This window comes from Python bivittatus, unplaced genomic scaffold (assembly GCF_059951505.1).
Source record: "Python bivittatus isolate LINGU-HERP-01145 unplaced genomic scaffold, Pbiv_v1 ctg000200_np1212, whole genome shotgun sequence".
NCBI lineage: Eukaryota > Metazoa > Chordata > Lepidosauria > Squamata > Pythonidae > Python > Python bivittatus.
Genome location: NW_028277040.1, coordinates 9,147,965 through 9,170,451, shown reverse-complemented (window position 1 = coordinate 9,170,451; position 22,487 = coordinate 9,147,965). Strand labels below are relative to the sequence as shown.

Below are 22,487 nucleotides of genomic sequence, written 5' to 3'. Positions count from 1 at the left end.
AAGATTCCTAACAAAAAGCTGATTGCATACATACAAAAATGTTGCTGATCCCTCAGCTACAATAAGGGCTGATTTGCAACTGTTTACAGGAAATATTGCTTCCATTTGGAAAGCTGGGGTCTGTTCAATAGTAATAAATGGGTTTAATCTTATTGTGTTATAAAAGAACGGTCTGAATCCAGCAGTTTGTCCACACTGGATGGAGTTGGAAGGACAGGGTGTGAGGCATGCATCCCCCGTCCCAGGATCCAAATGTAGCTCCCAGCACCTTTTTGGTGGCTTCCAGAGCAGGCTGGAGGAAATGGAGCTAACAATGTTAGTTTTATTTTGCATGCTAAAGTGGGGGCCATGATATCCCTGTGGCTCCCCAGAATGGGGCATTTTTCATGGGGGGTTATGAAGCAAAAGAATCCATTCCTACACTAGAACAGTTTCTAACCAAGGACATTGACTTGTGCCTTTTAAATAGCTGCAAAGATAGTTAATACAATTACATTAAATGGCTTTCTGTTGACCAGTTTACAAACACCCCCATGAGAGCTTCTTTTTGCTTGTTGACAGCACTAGACTATCATTTACAAGGCTAAAAATAAGCATGTTCCTGCATGATTTTATTCATGTGCAAGACAGGGTACTCAATGGGCTTTGAGTTGATTATTATCTAGCTGCAGGAAATTCTGGATTAATTCTTCACAATAATTTCAAGGTAGTATCAGTTTCCCCAAGGTGGTAGTTAATGAACCTGAGTCACTTCCCCTCCCCCCCCACGATGTCTCCAGGCTGCCAGTGCCAGCTATTGTGCTGTAAAGCAGGTATCACATCAAACAGTGGCCTTCCTTCTGCTTCAGATAATGTCAGTCCATCAAACTTTATTGCAGATCATTGACCCAGACTTCAAAAGAAAGAAAGATACTGTATATAGTACAAATTACAAATTTAATATCCATAATAAAAAGGCCTGTAGTTATGCATAGCCTACTTTGCTGTCAACAGTCTGCAAAGTCTACAGGCTACAAATACAGACTTCACAACTGCAAAAGTTATCTTGGGATCTTTTCTGCCTAAAGAAGCTGTACGTAGAATTCTTCTGTCTGAACTGGAAATGGGCTAAGAGGTGTTAGTAACTCACTGCGGATATCTCAGTAAAAATGGCAGTACAGCAGGACATGATCCCATGATTCAGTGCTCCCATCCTTGCAGGAACAAAGCATTTCAGCACAGGGGGGTTGTGGTTTTTACCCTCCAACACTGCTGATGGTAGGTTGTTAAATTGCAAAAGGCTCTTCAAAGTTTGTTATTTTTAAGTTGGACTAGATATTATGGTGGTTTAAAAGGGAATCTGCTCTGCCCCAATTGAGCTCTAAGTGACATTTGCTATATTCTGTTTATAAATCCACATCAAGAATTCCTTGTTTAAGAGCTACCATTGCTTGATCTTGTCCCAGGTGCATCAGCATCTCACTGGAGAACCCCAATTTATATAAGTTGTCATTCATTTGGAGTTTCCAGGAATAATAAAACACAACAATATTCATAAAGCCAAACTATTAAAACCAATTAATACTATTCATAAAATTACTAAAAATGCTGCTACTGCCAGTCAGATCTCAAGGCTCTTCTGAAGAGGACTGTTTTTATTATTTTACAAAATGCCATTAGGGAAGAGGCACATCTGACCTTGGAACAAGCTGTTCCAAAGAGAGGGGGCTGCTACTAAGAATGTCATTCTCTGGGTCCCAATGCCCCAATTTCTTTCAGAGTAGGTAGCTGGAGGATCCTCACCCTACTAGATCATGTGGGGTGATTAGATTCTACCTTAAGAGATGGCCCCAGATGTAATGAGGTCCCAAGCCATAAGGGGCTTTATTTGGATATGAAAGCCCCAAACCAAAGGAGTTCACATGACAGAACTTTTGATTATTTTGCAAGAAACATTTGCTCTGCAAAATGCTGCTTTATAAAACAAACAACTGTATTCTCTAACTTGGTTCTCTCCAGGTGTATTGGGACTACTGATCCAGGAATTTCCAGTTGGTGTTATCCACATAGACCTAGAACTGGCGAAGTTGTAATCTCCAGCACACTTAGAGGACACCAGATTGGGAAAGTTAGGCTTAGGATTTGCTGTTTGTGATACAGGTAGTCCTCGACTTATGATCACAGTTAGGACTGGCACTTCCGTTGCTAAGCGATGCGGTTGTTAAGTGAGTTGCCCTCAATTTTATGACCTTTTTGCTGCAGTCAGTAAACGAATCACTGCTGTTATTAAGTGAATTATGCGTTCATTAAGCGAATCTGGCTTCCCCATTGATTTTGCTTGTCGGAAGCCCCCTGGGAAGGTCGCAAATGGCAATCACATGACCCCAGGATGCTGCAACTGTTGTAAATACATGCCAAATGCCCAAATTTTGATCACATGACCGCAGGGACACTGCAATGGTCATAAATGCAAGGGCTGGTCATAAGTCACTTTTTTCAGCACCGTCGTAACTTTGAATGGTTGTTAAATGAATGGTCATAAGTTGAAGACTACCTATAATTGAATACAATAAAACAATGTGAATCCATGAAATAATCAAAACAATGACATTATAGTATCTTTCTTACCTTCCATACCTGTGCAAGCTGCCTACAGGGAGTGGCAGTAGTAGTGGTGGTTTGGAATCCTGCTGAGAAATGTCTTGATGCAAAATTGCTTTAGTCATATAAGGAATCTGGGGTTTGTAAAGAATTTTGTGAATTATAATAAGTGAATCAAATACAGCTTCCTTCATATTTTCTAGGACATAGTATCAACTCACTTTTTTTGTGGGTTTTTGCATGATGCTGTTTAGGCTCAAAATGGATATACAATATAGCCAGGCATATTTGAAATTATTGTGTCCTGTTTGTAAGATTCTCATTGGCAGTGACTGGCTAATATAGAAAAAGAATGGTTACTAGATAAACTCTAAATCTGATCAAGCAGGTTTCTTCTGATATTGTTATAGTTATTGGTTTTTGCACTCATCCACTTCACTCAGCATGTAGTCTTTATCTATGTGCCAGATCTCAAACAAATCCTTCCAGCTCTTAAGGAAGAAAATAAAGGAAGTTGCATCAGCTGCCCATTATTTTCCAATTGTTTTCAAAAGAAAAACATGGTTTGGTGGATTGTTCAGACATTTCAACATTCTAGCTAGAGCAGATCTCTTTTTATCAGCAATAAATTCCATTTTATGTATTTTAGAGAGGCAAACCTATAGTAGCCGATAATCTTACATTACCTTACACAACATCTAAATTGAAGGATAGTATATAATTGTGGTTGAGAAGGATTGGGTGCAATCACATTGTTCTATACTTGGAGAAGACGTGTGTGTCCTTACAGCCAGTTATACCAACCTTGTTAGCCACAACAGTTTTTAAACAAGAACTTTGACCCCAAAACTTTCAGAAGCATAATTCATCAAGTCTGTGTTTTAGTAAAATAAACACTTTTCCTCTTCCCTTCCTATCATTTTTATCTTGTCTCATTCCTTTAGATTATAGATTTAGATTATAAGCCTGAGAATAAGCCACCATGGGAAACTTTTTAGCTAAACTATAGGAAAAAGATGCCATGAATAAACAAGAAATTAGATGGAATCTAGCCTCAGAAAGGCGTCTGGAGAAAAACAAAAGTTTGAAACATAGGAAGAAGAGATCTGTGCTGCAATAGACAAAGTCTTGAATCCACAGCTGCTACTCATCGCATTGAAAAGACAGGGTTGAGATTGATCCACACAGACCTGGTGTTCTGCCATCCTGAGCTGAACACTAAAGTAAAACAAGGCATAATAACTTTAAATTTCCCCATTTATTAAGACAAATTATATCATGGATCTATAGCCTTTTTGGAGTAAGGAATGCCCTTGGCCTTCAAGTATTAGGGGCTGTTGTGTAAATTTATTTGTTTATTTATAAAACAAATTTATATGGCCGCCCAACTCATACACAGTGACTCTGGGTAACTTACAGAAATCAGACCCCAAATACAAAACCCACTACACCCTCCACCTCCCTGGTGACAACAACACATTTAGACTAGGCATTTGATGAGCTCTGTATCAACCTGGGATCCCCAGGTTGATACAGAGCCTGCTGGCAAAACCATGTCTTCAGGGCCATTCAGAAGAGTACCAAGGTGGGGGCCAGTCTTGTCTCCAGTGGTATGATGTTCCATAGGGAGGGAGCCATCATGGAGAAGGCCCTTTTTCTTGGTCCCACCTTAATGGGGGGACCTGTAACATACCCTGCTTTCCTGATATGGTGGGTCAGGTAGATGTAACTGGGAAAAGGTGGTCCTTCAAATAATCTGGCCCCACGCCATGTAAGGTTTTAAAGGTGATAACCAGCACCTTGAATTGGACCTGGAAGCAAATCGGCAACCAATGCAGCTCCTGCAAAAGAGGTGACACATGTGTAAATCTAAACTTGCACAAAGCCATGCAGGCCGCCATTTTGAACCAACTGAAGCTTCTGGATACTCTTCAGGGGCAGCCCCATGCAGAGCACATTACAGTAGTCAAAATGGGAGGTGACTAGGGCATGGGTGACTGTGAGCAGGGCCTGTTGGTCCAGGAAAGGAGGGGACTGTAGGAGGGGCCAGCACAAACGTAACTTAATTTCATTTTTATTAAAACTAAATTAATCAAAGTATATATCATTACGATGTTTCTTCCCAAACAATTTGCTACTTCTGGCACATTAAAAATTATAATTCAGAAATAAGTTTTGGAGCAGCTCTGGTAGAGAAGGGTAGAGATTGTGTTCTGGGGACTGAAGAACCCAATAATTAAAGAGACTTCCTTTCTCTAGAATACCTTTCCTTGGTTCCCTTCAGCTAGAACTCAGCAATTTTGAGCTTAAGAAACAATCACGGCATTTTGTCTACGCTCACAATTAAATAAAATATATTTTATTTGCTATTAGAAATGTAGCTGGATTGTTTTGTCTGTTGGTGTACTTTTATTTTATTTTATTGCTTTGTTGGTAATTTATCTTATTGCTGGTATGATATGTATCTTCCATTTCCCCCCTTCCATAGATTGATCTATATTTAAACCACCATAATGAAAGATATACTGTGTGAGACCCTGGAAGTAATAGATGTTGACATCAATGGGACATAATTTCCTAGTAAATGTGCTAAGTATCAGAGGGCAAATAGCATTTGCCAAAGAATCAGTTACACTGCTGATGTTTCAGTAATAGCAGAATAAAAGAAGGCCAAATATTCATTTCATCCTTTAATTTGAGCAATTAGGGTTCCTATACAAATAGGAGCTGGGCTGGTGAGTTTAAATGGATTTGTGTTTATATTTAAAAGTCTCAGAGGAGATCTTGCAGATTATTTAATAACCTGGAAGAAAACCAGAAATTGGTAGCTGAAGGGAATGCCGTCATTGGAGGAAAAATCCTTCCTTCCTTCCTTCCTTCCTTCCTTCCTTCCTTCCTTCCTTCCTTCCTTCCTTCCTTCCTTCCTTCCTTCCTTCCTTCCTTCCTTCCCTATGTGTATGGGTTGAAAGGAAAGGAAATTATCACTCTCTCTGAAGGTGTGATCTTTTCAGCTATGACACAAACATCAGTATTTTCTCTCATCCTGCACAGCATTTAATTAAAAAAATGTTTATAATAAGAGGCTGGTTAATCATCTGGTCCAGGCGCTTTCTCTATTTTACAGACTAGAAAGATACCAGACAGTTGGATAGAGGCTAATATAGCATGAATACTTAAAGAAGATCAAGTTTTAACTTCACCAAAAAATTACCACCCAATATCATTACTGAATAATGATGATAAATTATTTACGATGATTTTAGCTGAGAGGATGAAAACAGACTTTAGTCATGAAGATCAATGTGAGTTTTTACCCAAAAAATAGTTGAGAGATAATATTAGAAACATATTGGATATTTTGGAATACTTAGAACAACATAATGAAAAACAAACTGCATTGTTCTTTCTAGGTGCAGAAAAAGCCTTTGATAATTTGAACTGGACATTCTTGTTTAAAATTTTGGAAGATATTAACTTTACATGGGTAAAATCAATATATACTTCATGAATGGCACAAATAATTGTGAATGGGGAACTGACCAAGCCCTGTGAAACACAGGGACAAGACAAGGATGTCCCTTGTCACCATTGTTATTCATCTTAGCTCTGGAAGTATTGAATAGAGACATAAGACAAGACAAAAGAAATGCTGGAGTGAGGATTAAAAGGGAAACATACATTATGGGTGTTTGCTGATGATTTGGTGATAATTCTGGAAAATCTTTTGGAAGGAATAGAAATATTAACAGAAAAATTAAAGGATTTTGGTGTGTTAGCTGGACTTAAAATTAATAATGAGAAAACGAAGATGTTAACAAAAAACATGAGGGAAGAGCAAAAAGAATTGATGAAAAAATGGTTTTAAGATTGGGAAGGAAATGAAATAGTTGGATATTACTATGACTAATATGAATTGTATGTTATTTCAAAACAATTATGTTAAGCATGGAGTGGAATTAAGAAGGATACGCTAAGATGGGAGAAATTACAATTGTCATTGTTGGGGAGAATTTCTGTGATAAAAATGAATGTATTGCCTAGAATGATGTTTTTGTTTCAAACAATACCTATTTTAATAACTGATGTACTATTTAAGCAATGGCAGAAAGATATATCTAGGTTAGTATGGCAAGGGAAAAAGCCAAGGGTTAAATATAAAATCCTCCAAGATGCAAAGGAACAAGGAGGATTGGGACTGCCTGATTTGAAATGGTATTTTGCAGCCTGCTGCTTAGTTTGGATGAAAGAGTAGGTTTTGCTGAGAAATAAGAGAATTTTAGAACTAGAAGAGCATGACCTGAGATTTGGATGGCATAGTTTTCTGTGGTACAATAAAGTTAAGGTTAATGTAAATTTTAAAAATCACTATGTCAGAGGTGTCATATTGAGAATATGGAATAGATATAAACCCACATTGCGCCCGAAAATGCCTCTATGGGCACAGGATTTTATAAAAAAGAAACAGCAGGCAAAGAGGGATGGTTAACCTATCGAGAGTTGTTACAACAAGAGCATGGAGAATATAAGATGGAATCAAGAGATCAAATGACTATAGAGGGATTTAATTTTCAATGGTTTTTGTATGCACAGTTAAGAGAAAGATTTAAGGTAGATAACAGGACATTTGGAACAGAACAGCATAAGACAGAATTTGAAACCAAACTATGTACAAAAGGTGAGCATGTAATTGCTAAAATGTATAAACTTTTGTTGGAATTTGGAATGGAAGAACAAGTGAAAGAATGTATGATAAAATGGGCTAAGAACTTTGGACATAATATACTGATGGAACAGTGGGAAAATATGTGGCTGAAAGGACTGAAATTTACATTACGTTATCATTTAAAATAGCACTTTTATAAAGTGATGTACTGTTGGTAGATGATTCCAGAAAAATTATCTAGAATGTATAAAGGTACCTCAAATTTATGTTGGAAATATGGAAAACATGAAGGGTCATTTTATCATGCCTGGTCGACTTGTAAAAAAGCCAGAAAAATGTTGGGTTCAAATGTATATAGTGATACAAATAATTTTAAAGATTAATATTCAACTGAAACCAGAACTCTTCTTTTGGGGACTAATGGATAGACAATTAAAAAAGAGTTATGAAAGATTGTTTTTATATACTGGAAATTTCTTATGGACTTTTTGCTGAAAAAAGGAAAAAATGAACTTGTGATTTATGGATTTGATAATTGCAAATGGTAGACAATGGAAAGAAGGAAATTATGTGGTAACTTTAGGAAGAGAGGGTAAAATATAAATGTACTTGTAACTGCTGTTCAGAAGCCTGGAAGCCACTTCTTTATAACTTTGCCTTGTCCTGTCTTTTCCTTTCCTTTCCTTTCCTTTCCTTTCCTTTCCTTTCCTTTCCTTTCCTTTCCTTTCCTTTCCTTTCCTTTCCTTTCCTTTCCTTTCCTTTCCTTTCCTTTCCTTTCCTTTCCTTTCCTTTCCTTTCCTTTCCTTCCCGTCCCTTCCCTTCCCTTCCCTTCCCTTCTTTGTACTTTTTTCACTTACTTATTACTTCTCTTTACTTTCCTTTTCTCTTTCAAAATTTGTATTGTTTTTATTCTTTTAAAATTTTCTTTTTGGTATTTTAAGGGCATTATATTAATGCTACTTTTTCCTCTTATTTTCCAACAAATGTAGCCTCCGCAGGTAGCAGCCCCTGTCCACCCTTGTCTGGGCTTTGAAGTTAAGCAGGGTTGGGTTGATTAGTTCTTGGATGGGGGACCACCAAAAATCTCAGGGCTGTAGGCTAGATGGGGAAAAACATCCCCAAAGAAGGCAATCCCTGATTTTCTGTTGCTGAGAAAACTGCAAGGATGTGTCTGTGTGTCCACCATAGGTTGTGCTTGATTAGAAGCAGACTTTATTTTTTGCAGTGGTAGCCATGCTTCCCACTCTTTTAAAGGGAAGGAATCTGTGCTTTTACTACAGAAGCTCCTTTCATTTTTTGGTAGTAGGAAGTTTTTAACTTCACATTTCAAATCTTTTGGCTGATTTTGTACACATTATTCTTGGTTTGGTGTGTTTTGTTTCATGCAGCAAAATGTTTTGGGCTGGTGTCACCTCCTGTTTACCTTTCCTCATACTGACAAATTCTGTTAGCTTTAACATTGCTGTCACTTTCAAGATTCTCATCAATCATTCCTCGAGAGAACTTGTCTATGCGCTATCCATCATCTTTGAGTAGAAAACTGGATTTAATTAAACCAGAGACTGCCACATTTTTCATTTTTAATTCCTGATCTTGGATAAACCTTTCATTTTAGATGGCTTATTATCATTCCAAGGCCCTCTGAGGTGTTTAACTGTTGTGGCTTATGGGACTGACCATGACTGTGGATTCCCCATTTGAAAACAGGCAGACCAAATTATTTATGTAGGTAAATTGTGAAGCCAAGGTGGCTTGGGTCAGAAGAGCTGTTTGTTTTGCAGCTGCTTATTTCCATAGGCACTGGTAGGCAGGCAGCTTTTCTGAGCTCTTAAGGTGTTGAAAAGGATTTGTACAAGAGCTGTCAGAAGAGCTGAACTGCTCAAAGGATTACAGGCTCTCAACATGAATTAGGCTTTGCAATAAAAACAATAGATGAACCTCCAATGAGCTGAGCTTGTAACCTTGACAACTTAAAACTACCTTTAAATAGGTCAAGTGCGCTGGAGAAGATGGGGACGAATGTAGAGCGTTGAAACCTCTCTTCATTCCCTTTTCTAATAGGTGTTTCTTGGTTGGGGAGGTGTTTGCCAAGATTTCACATAGAGGTGATCTCTGAAGGTTTTACTTTTAGAAAACAGTGAGAAAAAGTTGACACCGTTTGCGTCAGAACAAAAAAGAAACCCTGCTCCCAGGAGGGGCTGATCTAACCCACACACTAGTCTCTTCTCCTGTTGAGATGTACCATTCTGTCATCTAATAGAAGAAAAACATAGTTGAGGATAGGTAGAGACCAGAAGGCACAATGACAGAATGATGGATGGTTTTAGTAAATGTGATTTGCTCCAAAATGAACAGAGTGAAGGAAATGTCTCTGGTTTCACTCAGTTTCTACCTGTTTCACACATTAAGTAAATGCCAACCTCAATTTGCCACATAATGTACCATCAGCAAAAAATTGTGGTCTATCAGAATGGAGTTGTATTTCCCCAACTTGATGTCATCCAGATAATAAGGGGAAGATGGAAGCTGTAGTTTACCCATCAAGAGGGTGCCTGTTTGGGAAAGTGGATATGCATAATTATTGTGCATTTTATTACTACTACTACTCTTACTACTAATTATTGCTATATTTATATGCCATTCCTCCAACTCCCAGGACTAGTTAGATACAGTTAAAATACGTGTGAATTTAAGTTTTCTGAATCTGAAGTTTTCTAGCTGCTTCATCTGATAAATAATATCAATGTTTCTGTATTGTGGTAATAGTGAAGGACGGGTTAGGAAAGAATTATGTTAAAAATTTGATTATGAGGTTCAAACTCTTTGTGGCCTGCCCAATATCTTGGAGGAGCTTCTACTTACAGAAATTTTCCTGAATCACTGGCAGTCCAGTCTGGTTTGAAGGTTCCTACACAGATGTGTGAAAAGAGAATCACTATGTGAGATGGGTGGCTGTACAAATATGATTAAATAAATAAATGGGAGAGAGAAGTCTCAGAAAATGCTGAGCACTCGGATGGGAGACTACCAGGGGATGCTGAGGCTGTAGGCTAGACCAAGAAGTTGAAAAAGCACGCTAAAAGAAGACAGTGACAAAGCACTTTGATATTGTTGTCATGAAAACTACAGGGATGCGCCCCTGAAGTCATCAGGAGTCAAGGAGACTTTCCTTTTTTAAAGTTTCTGTCTAAGACCTATTGATGTAGATGATTTAATTCTGATCACTTGAAAAGAATCTGTTAATAAAAGTCATTCCATGTGTATAAAACCTAACAAAGTGTTAAAGGCTATCCTTTATTTTAAAAGATGAATTGCCTACCTTTAAATCCAGATGCACAGAAACTGTCATGCTTGTTTAGTCTTATTTTATGGGAAGCCAGAACCAACTTTTCATTCAGCTTCCAGTTGATAACATACTACGTATACAGGATGTTGTCAGACTCTTAAGTGCCAAGTCCTAGAATCTAAGATTTGACACATATTATCTTGAGAACAAATTGCCAGGTGGTGAGGTAAAATGCTATTGCTTATTGTTCTGGTGTGAGATATGAAAGGATTTGAATGGGTAGACTGTGGGATGTTCCAAGTGGATTCTATTCAGAATATCTGAAGTTTAGAAAATTCTGTTCTACATATCTGTCATTTAACATCAGAGTAGCTCTTTGAAACGGTATTGGCAGGTCATCATTATGCTCATCAGGGAAAGACAAAATGTCCTGTGTTTTTTGTTTGTTTGTTTTAGGGTTTTAACTCACTGGGTGACTTTGGGCCACTCTCTCTCAGCCCTGCTTATCTCTCAGGGTTGTGGTGGGGAAAATTAGGAAGCAGTGAATGCTACATACACTGCCTTGAGCCATTGCAGGAGAGATGGGATGCAAATCTAATAAATAAATAAACTGATGAAAAATATTGGCTTTATGCATCCCATCCAAATATAGTGATTTTTACTGACTACTCTGTGAATTCTAAACAGCTATTGGGATTACCCAGATTAGAGATGGTCATCTTCCTCTGTCCAATCCAGATGTTTTTAGATTTGGCTCTTTCCAACATTTGGAAAAGAAGCCATGAGATGCCCTGATTTAATTAACTGGTGGTGCTACAGCTACAGATTAGGAGAGCTGGACTTTTCTTTCTCTGCCTCTTTAGTTGCTCACCCTTTTTTCTGGAGGCCTTGATATACTCAGATAGCAGTACAACAAATTTCTCTAGACCAGTGTTTCTCAACCATGGCAGTTTGAAGATGTGTGGACTTCAACTCCCAGAATTCCCCAGCCAGACCGCTGGCTGGGGGATTCTGGGAGCTGGTCCACACATCTTCAAGTTGCCAAGGTTGAGAAACACTGTTCTAGACTGTAACAGAACTAGTTAAACTAATCTCAGCCCTCTTTAATCATAAACTATTCTCCTGAATTTTTAAATTTTGAGAAAAGCATAAAGACTCGTAATGAAATAATGGAGGATTCTTTTGTTGTAGGTCCTGATTTACACATTAAATAACATTAAGGACTATTATCTGCAGAACATAGTGATAGCTTACTTTTATCATGAATCCTACATGAATAAGTAAAAAGTACTTTTAACAATATAAAGAAAGATGTAGAGATAGTTACATATTTTTGAGGCAGCAGCCATTCAAGTGGGAGATTGTTGACAGCGTTGTTCATGATGCAGTTCCAAGTATGCTCTAGGATATAGAGGAAATCACATCTGACATGTAAATCCATATGTATGTAGAAGGAGAACTTTCCCATCTTTATTACAGATTGACTTTGTCTCATTAGCCATTGAATTTCATATAGCTTTATATTTATTGTAGTGACTTACAAATACTTGTCTGAAAACTGGTTGGAATTGTTTTCCAATATAGAAGAATGTTATACAAGGTTATGAGATTGAGAACCCAATCTTCAAATATGTAAAGGAACTATCTGACCTGTACTTCTACTGTGTTGTTTGTTTGTAGCCTTTGTCATTAAGATATGCCCTTGACGATATTTGGCAAGCTTCCTTATGAATGAGAGAAGGTTGAGCCAAGAACTTTCCTCTGCTGCAGATTTTGCTCTGACATTGAGAAGAATCCAGAGTTCAATGTCTACCTCTTGTTTGAAGGTGGGCAGTACAAAGTCCTTCTCCCCACCACCGCTCCATTTACCTGAGCTTGGGATCATGAGTTTCAGCAGCATCTCTGACTGGAACTATTTTATGGCCCAGATGAGCCTAGAAATGTAAGCAGCCAATTCCATTCTTTCTCCAATTCAGGGTTGTAATTTCCCTCCTTCTCCCCATGTGTATCTCACAGATTGCCTGTAAAGCTATGCCTCCAGGAACTCAGGCGGCAGCAAATGTCAGATATGTACCATGATCCAGGTGCAACCATCTGAAAAATGTGCCCAGTGCTTGGTGCCATTGTAATCACAAAGTAAAATCAGAGCATTTTCCCCTGATTCTCCTGCTTTCAAAATTTACCTCAGCCAGGATAAGCTATGGCCTATTGGCATTGCAGCCTCTGTAATATGAGAAAATAATATTGGTCCTCTGTGTTGATATTAAGCTGTTGTAACGTAATATGAAATAGTGATTCCTACATACATATTTACCTTTGGTGGGCTGGGCTCCAAGATGTCAGGATTCCCCCCTCCCCCTTTTAATGTTTCTTTCCTACATGTTGATAGTACTTACAAATATAAGGCCTTGGCACAACCTTCATGTAGTCAGATTGGATTAGCTATATAATGATATCTCTTATTAGGAAAAAAAAACTATTTAATCAACAAAAATGGTGCAGAAGAAGTTTTCTACACTACCAGATACATTTACCTCGGTGTGCATCAGGGAAAGTCTTATGAAAGAAAAGGAGAAAGCATTTTATGAAGATGCTTGTGGAATGCATTTCACTTTCAGATAAGCTCTTTAATATTCTACTGGAAGACCTGATTAATGGCTTTCAATCTTATGTGGCATTCCACCCAAGACTGACTTGACCTTTTTCCTATGCTGATTTAATATTTATTTCTAGAGTCAGTGATAACAGTGGTAACAGAAGGAAGTAAGCAGCAGCCTTGGAAGGCTAAAATATAGAAATGTGCTTTTTCTTTGTTCCCGAGCACGAGCTGTTTGTACATGTGTGCCAGGAAAATGGTCCTGTGCTCTCAGCTTATTGCAGCAATTGACTGATTTTCCAAGAATGACTTGGGTTTAATCAGATACTTGGAACTGCATGATTTCTGGTTTTTGGTTTTGTTTAAGGTGTTGGTATAACTTTATTGGCATTTTTCTTTAAGTAGGTTTTGTTCACAACCTATTTTTCATTGCAAGCAGATTGCTTCTGAACAACAGTATGGGCGTAGAAATGTTTCTCTGCAGATTCTTTGTAGCAGTCTGACAGTACTGTCACCTGGTTTGCCATTCATTCTTCTAGGCAGTGCTTCTCAGAACTGTTCTTTGCAGTTTCATCTTGCTCATATGAAGCAATGGTAAGGGTTCTTTTTCTTTAAAGGCCAATGAAACTGTAAGGAAAATATAAAAGTTTGCACATCAGCTGCAATATCAATAAAGCATTTGATGATAATGATGTAACAAGTCATAGTATCCCATGGGAAGGGAGATCCTGCATCATTATCCCCTCCCCATGGGATACCATGGTTGCTACATATTTGGGGCAATGGAGGGGTGGGAGAGGGAGACAGAGACAAAAAGGAGTCTTTTCCCCCTTTCTTTTGTTGATCCTCCACTACTTTTAAAAAGAGGGAAAGGAGAGTGGGAATATTTGGGGGCTAACTTAGGTCTAGACCTATTGGGATTGCTTTGTTCATAGGCAAGGGCAGTGGAAAAAGACTGGTAACATAGTAAACCTTCTGACTTTCTTTGAGGGGCTTTGAGGAACATTTTCTCATATTTGTAATTTATGAGGAAAGGGCGCTCAGGAGATCCTGAGACAGTTTGAGGAAAGCCTGAGCTCCCTTTTGTTACATACACTCCAGTTCAAAGTACACCAGCCTTTGGAGACAAGAGTGGAAGCCTCAAGAGTGAGGAAACCTTCCCATATTCCACTGGAACATGCCTGGAAGAGAATGGGAAATGTAGGAAAAGAGAGAAGAGAGAGAAGAGAAGAGAAGAGAAGAGAAGAGAAGAGAAGAGAAGAGAAGAGAAGAGAAGAGAAGAGAAGAGAAGAGAAGAGAAGAGAAGAGAAGAGGTTGGATCTGATTTGTAGATTCTGTAAGCCTCTCAAATACCTGACCATTGATACCCCTTTCACATATCATTCTGTGACTAATTTAAAACCATAGAGGGAAGAAGGAAACCACAGGAAAACAAAAGGAACATTCTGTAAAAATTTCTTTTCCCCTCAAGGCTAAAGAACCTTGTTGTTTCCATGGGCATATGACTGTACAATCACTGAGTGACAGAAAGCAGCAATGTGCCTTGCAATCTTTCAATTGGGAATTCATATGGATTTTGTACCCACACCCACACCCACATATTATAAGGCAGGGTCACTATTCTGGCAAATTTGTAATAAAACCTGTTCCAAAACAAGATTTATCTAAGAATTAGAATATCAACTGATTTTCCCTTCAAAAATTGATGTATTGAGACCATCTGATGTAATTCAGAAGCTCAGTAAATTGTACTGTACTCCAAAGATAGGCCAGTTTGTTTTGATGTCTGGAACTAGAGCAAGGTTCAGAAAAATTGAGCTCCATTCTCCCAGAATCTACTATGACAAAAAGCCCAGAAATAGCTGTTACTTCTTTTGTTGTTCTTCACCAGAATGGAAGGTACTACTGTATATACTCAAGTTAGAGCTTTATGTTGGGGAGAAAGCATGCCTGATTTCTTAGAGAAGGGGTGGGGGTGGAGAATTATGTTCCTTTAGAAGCTGACATTTTGGTAAAGTACTCCTTAGTCAAAATGGGATGATAACCCTAGACTTGGGAGCTTTCTTGCAAAATTTCAAATAGTTATCTTGAGAAGGTTTTATGCAAAGGAAAGGGTGTTTGTAAGACATGATGTTGGCCGTTTCTAAATTATTGGATTATTGGAAATCGAGGTGGGTATATAAAAAGGGATGTTACTGGTTACTAGGCCAAGTTAGCTAGCTAGCATAGCTCACAAAATACTGTCACACAACTATTTAAGAGTAGAAACTGAAAGACAATGAGATGAACGGGTGAATAAAAGATCTCCCTCAATCCCCAGAATGCTGTGATTGATGCAACCAACAGTGGCTCAAATGTAAGGATTTGAGGGCGGATCTGTCTATTACTGAATCCTATACTTACCTTTTCTACATATTATCTGAGCTCTCTCTTCCCACTTCTCTCTCTGTATAAGAAAACCACTGCTATACCCCCTTGGAATACAGTCCAGTTCTGAAAGACAAGTCAGGAATAGAATTTCATGGAAATCCAAAATTAGATCAGCATTCGGATGTGTCTGTCCTATTTTATCCTGCTCTACGTAATGATTCATGTTTCAGCAGAATCCAGCACAGATCCTGACTATAAACACCATTCTAAGTACTACAGATTACAGAAAGATAAATGTATGTTATCCCAGTGTGAAGGATTTGCACTACATTTTAAATTTGTTGCAAAAAAGCATAGCCCTACTATTTTATAGTGTTCAAAGCAAATGATAGAACATTCCTTTATTATGACTGAGTTCTTGTTAAAGTCATCACTTGACCTCCCCCCCCCCAAAAAAAACATCACCACATTTCATATGTGATGCAGTGCCATTCCATCTGTCTATTCCATGCTATTTTGCTTTGTTCAACTTAGGAAAGTATGGCAAACATTTATAATTGTCAGTTTCATATATGTTGCTCAGGTAATTTCATGACGCATTCTGTGGCTGGCAGCATTGGAACAGGATGACTTGCTAGAAAGTCACTCTGAGAAACAGAGAAACCTAAGTTGCAAAAATGATAACCAATGGTTCATAATATGTGATGATTACTTATGTGATGTTCCATCCATCCCCTGAGGATTATGTTGTTGCTGTTTTTAAAAAAATCTACCCACAGAAATTAGTTTTATGGCTCCTTAAAGACTAACATTTATTCGGGCATAAGCTTTCATAAACGATAACCTAGTTTACTGAATGCATGAAGTTCACAAAAGTTTATGCAATGATAAATAGATTAATCCTCAGTGTTCCACAACACTCTTGTTTTTAGTGCAACAGACTAATCCAGTTACCCCTCTAGAAAGTATTTACAGGTTTTGTGTTAATTTCTGTACTGCTATCTCTGTAGGAGTTATGAAGGAGTCCTGTCATTCAGATTGTAAAGCTACTTTAAGAGTCTGATGCAAAAGGTTGGCATAGTGATCCTACCAAGGCCTCAAGTTGAACAAGGGCTCCATTGTGTCATTAAGTCATCCAGCAGAATAGCTGACTTATCCCAGATGTTATCAACTTGTGATGCAATTCTCATTGACACTGGTGTTCCCAGCTGCTTTTGTTCTCAGACATTGTTGACTGGTGCTGAACCTTGCCAGCTACCATTGTCTCTCTAAACTTGTTTACCAGGATGGGTGCAATACAGTGAATGCAAAATTACTTGGCATATGTCAGTAGATTAAATCATAGCAGGTTGTCGTCATGTGTCAAATTCCATTGGGAGGCAATTGAGGCTGCATGGAGAGTAACATATAGAGGTTTGCACTGGAGCATATCACAGCATTATCTTTCATTTGTTTCTTGAAGTGGTTTAGCCATTTACCAGTTCACACATTATAAAAACGGGAAATTTTTTAAAAGGGAAATTATTTATGTTTGCGATTTTATGTTCAGCAGATATTTTAGCCTACCTTTATATTTGTGAACATTGCATGTTGACAGATTTCTTAATTATACTTTTGTAAGGCTTATTATTGAAAGTCCTTTTACCTTTCATCTTCTGAGTTTGTAAGGTATTGACTGCTCTCCTGAGAATATTTTTCCTGTCTGTGAAGGTGCTTACAAACTTTTTTGTGACATGAATTTCTCTCTGGGTTATGGGGTTTCAAATGACCTGATTTTCCCTCCAAACCAATACCAATGCATAACTGGCCTGCCATTTTTCTGGTTTTGAATTGCAGAGTCACTATTATTTTCAGTATTTTTTCTAACTATCTAGAACTAACTATCTATTCCCTTGTGCCCCAGTGAATATGTCTTCTGAATAAATCACAGCACAAAAAGGAATATTGGAGAAAGAATGCATCTGGTTTCTCTCAAGCAGTCTGAGCTTACCTAAGGAGTTTATGGAGCTGCCTCAGCTAGCTGCACATCCCTGCCAGGTGCAAGCCCCACCTGCTCCTTCTCAAGGCCCTGTATTCCTCTGCTTGAGAATGGTTTTCATGCATACTGGTATGCACAAAGGGCCTTTATGTGGGGGAAGCCCTGGCCGACTTAGGCTCTTCTCATGAACATTGTATCTCTTAGTGTCCTTATGGTAAGCAGAAATATTGTCACGCTCCCCATATGATTGCACAATTGCACCATGGTTCCTTTCTGTACTATAATTTATTAGACAAGAAGCGTATGCCCTGATGCCCCTCCATAAACTGCATCAGAACAAGCTATATATGTTCCAGTCTCCCCAAATTAATTTTAGAAATTCAACAACCTAGACCCAAAGTAAATAGAAAAGGAATGCAAGGCAAAGATGTGCCCCTCTCCAGCAGGTTCAGTTCAGATATCTCTTTAACTGACCTGGGAAACCATTGCTAGAACAGGGATGCCAGCTCAGTGTGTCACTGATTAACCAATCTCGACTTTGAACTATTTCTTGATTGGTTCAAGGCATGTTCTAAAAATCTGCTGTCGGCAGAATTATCCACCAGAACCAGGCTATCCTAGCTTTAGTAGTGCCGTTTCCAAAGAATGTAAAGGTCTGTTGTCATCCCTGAAGGGGTTCCAAGAGATTCTGGGTGACTGATGTGCTAAATCAGAGATTAGATTGCCAACCCAGCTTCATTGTAGCCTGGGAAGACCCTGATGTCAGCTCAAAAGGAAGGACTGGTCATGGAGCAGCTGCTTCTCAAAGCAGGCGCCAGATCAGATGCGTACAGGACCACTTTGTTCTCTCTCCAAAACCCTGTCACTGCAAGGGAAGGAAAGCCAGCTACGAAACCTTTATTATTCATGGCTTTGTATTTTATTTTGTTTCCCTATATTTCTTGTGTATTCTTAGGGACAAGGGGATCTACTGAGGAATGCCAAGAATGAAGCCGTAGAGAATATGAAGCAGGTCCAGCTGGCTTGTTTATCATGTGGACTGAGCAAAACTGGAAGTGGGAACTCGGACACCAAGGCCAAGCGAGGTCTTGAGGCAATTGAAGGAAAAAAGACAAGCAGCGAGAATGCCAGGCTCTGAACAAAGCCAATGGTGTCATATATTTCAATAGTCCCAAATTATTTTTTTAACACATTACAAAAAAAAAAAAAAAAGGTCACACTAGCACACCCTCTACAGGGCATCAGAAGTATTAAAATCCTCACAGGTGCCAGTGTTTTACTACTGTTAATTTGCCTAAATGTAAACTCTCTGGCAGTGACATTCTAATAAATTCCAGCTTTGTGTGAGTCTATTTGTGCGGGGAGATCCTCTAAAATTTTGCCATGAATTACGTTATTGTCTTTTTCTTATTTATTATTTTATAATTCTGAAGACTTATGTGGACAGGGAAAGGCAGTACATAACACTTTGGGTTTATACTTTGCTCCACCAGCTTTTGACAGTGTGCTGTTTCAAGTCTGTAATATAGGTTTTACCAGCAAAACAAACAAAAGACAGAAAAATAACTCAATCTTTTATTAGTGTGGATTAATAATGGATTCCTCAGCATAGAAGAATGATAAATAATTAATTTTCTCATTAAATTAAGTTGATGAATTATTAAACACTTTCTCTTTTTTTAATGGAAGTCAGTAGGATTTCTGATGTACATTCCATTGACTTTTGCTAATCACGATTTGAAATGCATTCATCTAATACTTATTAATGGAAGAAATTGGTCGCTTTATTTAATTCAGAAAAGTGGCCAGGGTTCATTATGAGCTCTACAAAATATGTTGTAGCTCTGGACAAAATGATTCCAGGCTTTGGTTATGAAATGCAAGTTTATAGAACGGAACAGAAAATATAAAGGTAATTTAGTAATACTGAAATATTTTTCACTGCCATTAGCTGAAAGAAGGTAATAAAAACAACGACCTCAAGATAAAAAGATATATTAATTTTGCTTCATACAAACAAATCTGCACAAGTCACATGAGCAAAGGGTGCATCTCATGATAGATGCCAAAGCACAGTCTTAATTTACAGAAGTTACTCCTCCAGCTTTGCATACCAGGCAGAGTCATATGGAATGGCAGCCTCTCGGTTCACGGTGAGAAATGAAGTGTGAATTACAAGACCCTACACGTTCTCTAAGCACCACCTTGCAATTGTTGAGCCTTTGGGCTTAGGTGTATGTAGTTTTTTCAGCATTTGCCATGTTTCTTTAGTTATCCTGTTGTGAGAATACTTTCACGTCTTTGAAATATATCATGAGAAACAATGCTAAGGTAGACACGTAATAGTCTTCTTTTATCAGCTCCAGGGGAAATTAATGCAACCAAACTGAACTGATTAACATGGGATAAGCAAATTGGAACTGAGTGGGTGAGTTGAAGCTGCCATTTGACTACTGAATAGATACCACGTGATTATATTTACCATGTTACTAAGCAGAGCACCATGTGCATTGATGTTGTTATATTTAACATTTCTATCACAAAGCCAAAAATAAGTCACATGGGTGGTGCAGCATAGAGGAGTTAACTGCTAGCTGTGCTAATAGTGAGTCAGACATGTGGTGATCCCCATCATTCCTTCCTGTTTGCCCAAATCTCATTTTTGTCACATCAATTTCATTGCGAGAGTTTTACCACAGATTTGATAGGCTGGAAATGTGAACCATCGTAGAGAGTAAGAGCTTGAAAAACTGAATTCTTATCATAAATTCTCAGTATGTTCCATAAAAACTTTGAATGTTGAGAAGAAGACAGCTGTGTTCTGCTGTTGTCTTTCCCAATGAAGCTGGAAGGTCAAGACAAGTGAGAATGCCTCCATGTTACCATCCTTCACAGTGCGTGGCTCAAATACTTTAGCAATGTTTGTATATTTCAGATTTCTCAAAGCTTCAATATGTATTTGCATTACCTCTGTTAGAAGCAAGAGTTCTATGAATATAAGAGACTGTATTTATTTAAAGCATTGCTTTTATTTTGAAAAGCTACCTTTTAATTAATTTGATTAACAAATGTGCTGATTTTTCTCAATATAACAAAAGGCCAATTGTTAAAAGTTTGTCTGTCTAAAACTATTATATGCATTAAGTTATTTTTTTTTCTGATTTCTTAACAACACTACTATGTTCATGTTGCACATTTCTGAGAGAGTAAAGCTATGGGGGAAAATGACCTATGTTTAATTGAGTGTATTTATTATTATTTTTATTTCAAGGACTAATATAGCCACCCATGTTGTAACCACAACTCTGAGCAGTTCACAAGACAATAAAAATAGTAAAAAAAAGTAAAATGTTATTGCCCACTAATATAACATACATTTAGAATTAAGCCTTTGCTATCATATGACACAGTATACAATGTAAACATCTCATAAATCATTTAATAGAAATTGTACGGATATGTTTATGTGCATGAGTATGTGCATGAATTTATCGACCCATTCAATTTAGGGGTTATGTGAGTAGAAGAACTAATCTACACAACATTAGGCCACTGTCCACCCTCATTCAGGATGTGCATATCATCTGGCACTGAAGAGAGCAAAGTACATATTTCCTGATCACTTCCTATATTTTCCAAAAGAATTTTAAAAATGTTCATAGACGGTGAAGGTTTTGCATATTTTCCAGGATCGGTTACCAGCAGGCTTTAGAGAATACTCATTTCTTGATTGTGTATTGTACATTTTGCTGGGCAGTAGTGTTCACTGCCAACAGGCCTTTCACATTTCCATGAGAGGATAAGAAAAAGTTCTACTTTTTCCCATGGGTGATGGATCACCACCTGCACGCTCAGCTGTATTAATGCAGAAAAGAGACTCTAGTGGCACTTTTTCTCCACTCTTCACACAAGGCAGGAGAGAGACAGTGGCTACCCTGAGCCCTTTTTCATTATGAAGTCAAAGGTGTGTTTCTGGGAGATTATGTATACTGGCTAATGAATATGCACATTGCCCAAACAAGGTATTAAGTGCATATTCAAAGATGGGAAAGTAAGGACCTTGACTAGGAAAGATTCACAGTTCCCTCTCCTTGAGGCACCATCAGTATATATGGTGGTTGATGGCCATGCATATTAACCATGCGATTTACTTTGCCTCTAACAAAACTGATTGAGTAACTCAATCTCTCGGGCCACTGGGCATATCTGGAATTTGGAAAGCATTCACCCAATATGGGGGCAGGGGAGGCTTAATTTCTCAAAATAGCTGCCATTTTTCATTGTTTGCCAGTCACAAAACACTCGTTTTCTAAAAAAAAAACAAATGTAGGAGCTTATTGCTTGCTTCTCTTCCATTCCTTGAGGTCAGCAGGAAGCTCTATACCACCCCCAGTTTATCTCTTTTTCATGTACAGATGGCACACTTCTAAACAAAGTACTGAAATGCTGCCACCCATTGATTTTATTTTTAAAGAATGCCTTAGGGGGTTCCAAGGCAATCTTGCAAATAAAAATAGGGCTAGATGTTGGTGTCTTAAATCCTTAAGTGGATAAAAATAATCTCAGCAAAAATAACTCAGCTGGGCAGGTGCAGAGGGAAATGCTTGGAGGCACACTGGTGCTCATGTTGGAAGTTCCAATATTATAATATGGGGGAACTTGATTGTCAATGGTAACATGCAAGAAGCATCTCCTAATTTAAAAAAAAATGTTTTCAGTACGTGCAAGAGGAACATTAGAAACTAAGCCTGATAATATATTTGCTGGATCAGCACGGTTAATTTACTGCATAAGTTTCTGAAAATTCAAAGTCTGAGGAAGCTAGTGAATAATTCAGGAGGCTTCCTTCCTAGTCAAAGACCTCTTGGTGATGCTTTCTTGACTCCTGGTGTATTCAAAGGATAACAAAATCATCACTGAAACTGAAACATAAATATATAAGTTTTATATCTCTTCCATACAGAATTCTTTAAAAAAAAAAAAGACAGCATTTTTCTCCAGCTTCTGAATACAA

At 38.0% G+C, this 22,487-nt stretch overlaps 1 protein-coding gene across 2 annotated transcripts in view; it reads left to right on the top strand.

Moving 5' to 3' along the window:
- PLCL1 (phospholipase C like 1 (inactive)) overlaps positions 1 to 20,788 on the top strand; it is a 220,852-nt gene extending 200,064 nt beyond the window's left edge. For both annotated transcript variants that reach the window (XM_088135674.1, XM_088135675.1), the window contains exon 6: positions 18,429 to 20,788. In XM_088135674.1, the coding sequence (XP_087991800.1) occupies positions 18,429 to 18,611 (183 nt within the window). In that variant the 3' untranslated portion in view covers positions 18,612 to 20,788. The remainder of the gene's footprint in view (positions 1 to 18,428) is intronic.
- The last annotated feature ends 1,699 nt before the right edge of the window (positions 20,789 to 22,487 follow it).